General features: G+C 42.9%; 1 protein-coding gene across 7 annotated transcripts in view; it reads left to right on the top strand.

Moving 5' to 3' along the window:
- The window catches only part of BTD (biotinidase), a 46,122-nt gene extending 41,877 nt beyond the window's left edge, over positions 1 to 4,245 (top strand). For 6 of the 7 annotated variants that reach the window (XM_082625687.1, XM_082625689.1, XM_082625684.1 and 3 more), the window contains one exon: positions 642 to 4,245. In XM_082625687.1, coding sequence (XP_082481813.1) covers positions 642 to 1,814 — 1,173 coding nt within the window. In that variant the 3' untranslated portion in view covers positions 1,815 to 4,245. The remainder of the gene's footprint in view (positions 1 to 641) is intronic. The other variant, XR_014294433.1, reaches the window with a different exon arrangement.
- The last annotated feature ends 2,590 nt before the right edge of the window (positions 4,246 to 6,835 follow it).

Below are 6,835 nucleotides of genomic sequence, written 5' to 3'. Positions count from 1 at the left end.
TCCTTCTTGCGATTTTGGGTGTTGGAGATATTCTGCCAGGGTTCAGTAGGTATTTTGTGAGAATTGTTCCAGATGTAGATGTATTTTTTATGTATTTGTGGGAGGAGGTAAGCTCCCTGTCCTTCTGCTCCACCATATTGATTGGAGCCCCCCCAAGATAAGCACTTTTAAAAATTATTTTTTAAAGAGCACCAAGTTTTCCCTTTAAAAGATTTTGAACTTTGTTATAAAGCAGAAACTAATAAAAAAAAAAAAAGATTTTGATTGCACTTTGCATCCCCAGTAATAGTGCATGAGTGCCTGTTTGCCCATCCTTTGGTCAATGCAAGATAGAATAGTCTTTTTAATTTTTGCCAATCTTATAGAGGTGAAAAATGATATCTCATTATCATTTTAATTTGTATCTCCTTACTACTAATGAGACTGAGCATCTTGTCAATGTTTGTTGGCCATCTGTATTTGTTCATCTATGAACTACCTGTTCATATCCTTTGCACGCTTTCAGTAGTGGTTACTTTTTCTTATTGATTTATGATAGCTATTTATATATTATCGATACAATACAGGTACTATTTTAAAATTGTAAGAAAAAGGCAGGGTTTAAAAATTTCCTTTATTTACACTTTTTTTTTTCCCTCTAGGTCCTCCAGCGCCTGAGTTGTATGGCTGTCAAGGGAGAGATGTTCCTGGTGGCCAATCTTGGGACAAAGCAGCCTTGTTATAGCAGTGACCCAGGGTGCCCAAATGATGGCAGATACCAGTATAACACGAACGTGGTGTTCAGCAGTAATGGAACCCTGGTTGACAGCTACCGCAAACAAAACCTCTACTTTGAAGCAGCGTTCAATACCCCCCTGGAAGTGGATCACATCACCTTTGATACCCCCTTTGCTGGCAAGTTTGGCATCTTCACTTGCTTTGACATATTGTTCTTCGACCCTGCTGTCAGGCTCCTCAGAGACTCGGAGGTGAAGCATGTAGTGTATCCGACCGCCTGGATGAACCAGCTCCCACTCTTGGCGGCCATTCAGATTCAGAGAGGTTTTGCCATCACCTTTGGTGTCAACTTTCTGGCTGCGAACATCCACCATCCATCTCTGGGGATGACGGGAAGTGGCATACACACCCCTCTGAAGTCCTTTTGGCACCATGACATGGAAAGCCCCGAAGGTCACCTTATAATTGCCCAGGTAGCCAAAAATCCACAGGGTCTCATTGGCACAGGGAATGCCACAGGGAAAATGGACCCATCCCATAGTAAGTTTTTAAAAATCTTGGCAGGGGATCCATACTCTGAGAAGGATGCTCAGGAGGTCCACTGTGACGGAGCCCCCAAATGGAACACGAATGCCCCTCCCACATTTAACTCTGAAATGATGTATGACAATTTCACCCTGGTTCCCGTGTGGGGCAAGGAAGGCTACCTCCGAGTCTGTGCAAATAGCCTTTGCTGTCATTTGCTTTACCAGAGGCCCACTCTGTCCAAGGAACTGTATGCCCTGGGGGTCTTTGACGGCCTTCACACTGTGCACGGCACTTACTACGTTCAAGTCTGTGCCCTGGTCAAGTGTGGCGGTCTTGGCTTTGAAACCTGTGGGCAGGAGGTCACAGAGGCTGCGGGGATATTTGAGTTTCACCTGTGGGGGAACTTCAGTACCTCCTATATCTTTCCAGTGCTTCTGACCTCAGGGATGACCCTGGAAACCCCTGACGAGCTGGGCTGGGAGAATGATCACTATTTCCTGAGGAAGAGCAGACTGTCCTCTGGCCTGGTGACGGGAGCTCTCTACGGGCGGTTGTATGAGAAGGACTAGGGGGTGTGGGGTGGGCTCCCCCTGCACTGGCACAGGCCAAAGCTCACAGCACCGGGACCACTTCTTCGCCCCAGAGCCCATCCTGGGAGCCACGGGAAGAGGTAGGGAGACAGATTTCGCCAGTGTCTTTTCCTCTTAAGTGCAAATTCGTGAGACATTTTCTGGTATTTTCTACTCACATTTCTATTATTCAAGCCACGTCTTCCTTCAGCAGATCTTCCATTACACAGTTGTTTTAAGAGCGCAAACAAAAATGTACGTCAGTTTGTATTTTACATGTCTACAAAACAGCAGGTTTTGTGTGTGTGTGTGTGTTTTTTTTTTTTTTTTTTTTTTTTTTTTTTTTTTGCAGTACGTGGGCCTCTCATCGTTGTGGCCTCTCCCGTTGTAGAGCACAGGCTCCGGATGCGCAGGCTCAGCGGCCATGGCTCATGGGCCCAGCCGCTCCACAGCATGTGGGATCTTCCCGGACCGGGGCACAAACCCGTGTCCCCTGCATCGGCAGGCGGACTCTCAACCACTGCGCCACCAGGGAAGCCCTCGTGTGTGTTCTTGCTGTTGATCAAGTGACACCCAGGATATACAGGTATTTCAGAAGCCTCAAACATTTTCTAGGGTAAGAAACAAACTCTCAAAGCAAAAGCCGTGTTAGAAATGGCTGCCATGGGGACTTTTCCATTCTGGTTGGCCAGAATTCATCCCCCTGGACTGATCGTGCCAGAGCCACCAGCAGCATCAGCAATGTGGATCCTGAGGCAGCTTTTAAAAATAGAAGGGAAGCTTTTCTCACATCTGCCTTTCTGTGAGTGATCGGAATGTGTCAGGCAGGACTTAGAATAACTGGAAAGAAGGAGTGCAGTGCCCTGGAGAGAGAGGCTGGAAAAAAGTGCTGGAGAGAGGGCAGCGATGGGAACAGATGAGTCATAGGGTTTTTGTGCACAGCGTGTCTCATCCAGGGATTCCAGACACCTTAATAAATCACGCTAGCTCTGGGCAGGAGCCTTCCGGCTGCCCAACTGTGCAGGGAGGAACAATGCTGGGAATTCATTCCCAGTCCGCTGGCAGGGCCTTCTCTTTGCAGACGGGTTGCAGGAATGGTGTGGGGTTTGGCCCACTTAGTCTTTATTCAGTCACTCAACAGGTGTCTTTGGAAAGCCCACCAGGGACAGTGAGGACCTCCCAAAATATGAACTGCACGTGCAAAGTCATGTTCAGTGTGTGAAGACATTCTTTAGGCCACTGGTCTGTATTATTTGTATCCAACATTTCAAAGTCACTTTGACTATGCCTAGTAACTGTTTCAGATCATTTTTAAGGTGGAAAATCTGTAGCTTTTAAAGAAAATGGATAGTTAGCTTTCTGTGATTTGCCCCTTCAATGTGTGGCTATATTTAGTTTCATCTCCTTTATAAATTAGGTTTTTAAAAACAGTATGTGCATATATCTATACATAATTACATGAAGTAAAAAATGAAATTCTTTCCCCATTCCCCCCCGCCAGTGTGGCTTTCCAGACCCCTTCCTGGCTTTTAGGCAGGATACTAAAGAGCATAGATCCTAGGGTCAGACTGACCAGCTTTACTTTCTTGGCCTCCCTGTTTACTCTTCACTACGTAGACCTCGACTATTTATTTGAACCTTGCTGTGCCCCAGTTTTCTCATTTGTGGGATGTGTATTGAATCATCCACGTGGGAAAGAAGCAAAGACCCGCTGACTCACTGCCCGCTTGCAAAGGCCTAGAATGAGTCAAGCCGGACTTCAGGGAATTTGCAGGAACAGCTCGGGATTCCTGAGGAAACCCAGGAGGTCCCCCCGGAACGGGACGGGGACCTCTCCCACCAGATGCTGGCGCAGACCCGGGAGGGGCGAGCTGGAGGGGGCACACGGCTCCGGATGTGGCCGCCCCTGCTCCAGGGAAACAGAAATCATCTCAGAAATGCATATTGTTGCTTCCTGCCAAGATGATTCAAATCATCCAGAGAGAGACAGAGGCCAGGCCTGAATACAGACTTGGCGGAGCTACTTCACCCAGCAAACATTTTTGAAGCACCTGCTGGAAGCACATTTTGCTCTTCTGAGCAGTGTACTGAGAACTTTCCCCAAGTTACTATCTACTGACAATTTAGAACTAACGAACTGCTCATGAAGTAGAAATGAGGGGGACAAGAAATTATGATTTTTATGATAAAAAGTAGTTGCCAGATGGCAGAACAAAGTGGAGGGTAGGGGGGAAATGAGTAAAATAAATCATTTTCAGGGGGAAAAAAAGGCACGTATGACTCACGGTTGTGATACGCTTCTGTCAGCCGTGATCCTGAAACTCAGGAAGCAGATGGTGATCTTGACCATAACACAGGGGCAGACACCCAGTGTATTTTTGGTGGAATGAGGCCTGGGGGAAGCGGCTGTCCATGTGGTTTCTCATGGGGGTGCAGCTGCACCTCTCTGTGGTCTTCTGTGCAGAGGGAGTGAGAGACAACGATGGGCTTAAAAAGTCCTGTTCTTAGAGAAGGTAAAGCCACGGCCTGCTGGCAGCCTGTCCGCCCCAGTGCCCACCATGGCCTCTCGAGAGGAGGGCCTGCCCACAGCCCTGCTGAGGGAAACCCACCTGGGCCAGTGCTGACCCACAGGCGGCCGGCTCAGTGCCCTCACCCCCAAAAGAAACCCTGTACCCACGAGCAGTCATGTCCATTCTCCCTCCCCCCATCCCATGGCAACTACTAATATACTTTCTATCTCGATGGATTTGCCCATTCTGAACATTTTATATAAATGGAATCATACAATATGTGGCCTTTGGTTCCTGCCTTCTTCCACTCAGTGTAATGTTTTCAAGGTTTATCCTTGTGTAGTATGTATAAGTTCTCCCTTCTTATGGTTGAATAGTATTTCACTGTATAGATATACCACATTTGTTTATCCATTAAGTTAGTGGACATTGCGTTGTTTCCCCTTTTTGGCTATTAGGAATAATGCTGCCATGAATATTCATGTACAAGTTTATATGTGAATATATGTTTTTCAATTCCTTGGGTATATATCTAGGAGTGTAATTGCTGGGTCATACCAGTCAATGTTTAATTATTTGAGGAACTGTCAGACAGACTGTTTTCCAAAGGGGCTGCATCATTTTGCATCCCTATTAGCAATGTGTAAGAATTCAAATTTCTTCACATCCTTGCTAATGCTTGTTATTGTCTGTTTGTTAAAATCACAGCCATCTCAGTGGTTGTGGTGTCTCATCGTGGTCGTGATTTCATTGACCTAGTTGCTAATAACGCTGAACATCTTTCCAAGTGCTTATTGGCCACCCAAATATCTTCTTTGAAGAAATTATTAAAATCTTACGCCCATTTAAAAAATTGGATTGTCTTTTTATTATTTAGTTGTAAGAGTTCTTTGTCTATTTTGGATATTAGACCCTTATCAGATAAGTGATCTGCAAATGTTTTCTCCATTTGTTGGTTGTCTTTTCACTTTTTGATACCATTTTTTGGTATACAAAAGTTTTTAATTTTGTGATGAAATTTTAAATTTTAAGATGAAGTTGAATTTATCTTCTTTCTTTGGTTGGCTGTGCTTTAGGTGTCATACCTAATTAAAGGTCATAGGCTTACAGCTATGTTTTCCCCTAAGAGTTTTATTGTTTGAGCTCTTATGCTTAGATCTACGATCCACTGAAGTTAATTTTTCTATGTGTTGTGAGAAAGGGGTGCAAATTCATTCTTTTGCAAGTGAGCATCTAGGTGTCCCAGTGCCGTTTGTTGAAAGACGTTATTCTTTCCCCATTGTATTGTCTTGGTGCCCTTATTGAAATCTATTAACCATAAATATACAGGTTTATTTCTAGACTCAGTTTTATTCCATTGATCTGTATGTCTGTCCTAAAGCAAGTGCCACACTTGTCCTTATTACAGTAGCATTGGAGTAAGTTTTTAAATTGGGAAGTGTTGAGTCCTCTTTGTTCTTTATCAAAATTGTTTTGGCTATTTTGGGTCCTTTGCAGTTCCATATGACCTTTTTAGGGTCACCTGGTCAATTTCTGTCAAAAAAAATCAGTGGAATTTTGATAGGTATTACATTAAATCTGGAGATTAATTTGGGGAATGCCATTTTAATAATATTAAATCTTCCAGTTCATGAACACAGGATGTCTTCCCATTTAGTCATTTTTAGTGTACAAATTTTTATACTCCTTTTATTTTTATTCCCAAGTATTTTTTGGATGCTATTATAAATGGAATTGTTTTCTTAATTTCATTTTTGGATTGTTAATTGCAAGTGTATAAAAATAGAGTTAGTTTTTTATTTTGATCTTGTGTCCAGTAAACTTGCTGAACTTATCAGCACTAATAATGTACTGGTGGAGTTTTTAGGATTTTCTATACACCAGATCATGTCATCTACAAATAGATTAACTTCTTTTTATATGAATGCCTTTTTTTCCCCCCCTTCCTAATTGTTCTGGCTAGAACCTCTAGTACAGTGTTGAGTAGATGTGGTGACAGTGGACATCCTTGCCTCATTTCTGATCTTAGGGGAGAAAAGCTTTCAGTCGTTCATCATTAAGTATGATGTTAGCTGTGGGCTTTTCATAGATGAAGAGTCCTTCTACTCCTACTGTTTAGTGTTTTTATCATGAAAGGGTTTCAAATTCTTTTTCTCCATTAATAGTGATAATCAAGTGTTTACCCCCTTTATTATACAGTGTATTACATTGGCTTATTTATTTTAACATTGGCTTATTTTTATATGTTGAAAATATCTTGCATTCCTGGGATAAATCCCACTTGGTCATGGTATATAATACTTTTTAAGCATTGATAGATTTGGGTTGATAGTATTTTTTTGATGACTTTTGCATCTGTATTCATAAGGGATATTCATGGTGTATAAGACTTTCTAGATGTTGATAGATTTGGTTCAATGTTATTTTGTTGATAATTTTTCCATCTATATTCATAAAGGATATTGGGTCTGTAGTGTTCTTTTCTTGAGATGCCTTTGTCTGGTTTTGGTA

The sequence above is a fragment of the Mesoplodon mirus genome (assembly GCF_964341445.2).
Source record: "Mesoplodon mirus genome assembly, chromosome: 6".
Taxonomy (NCBI): Eukaryota; Metazoa; Chordata; class Mammalia; order Artiodactyla; family Ziphiidae; genus Mesoplodon; species Mesoplodon mirus.
The sequence above is the reverse complement of the archived record's forward strand: the minus strand, read 5'-3'. Positions and strand labels throughout refer to the sequence as shown.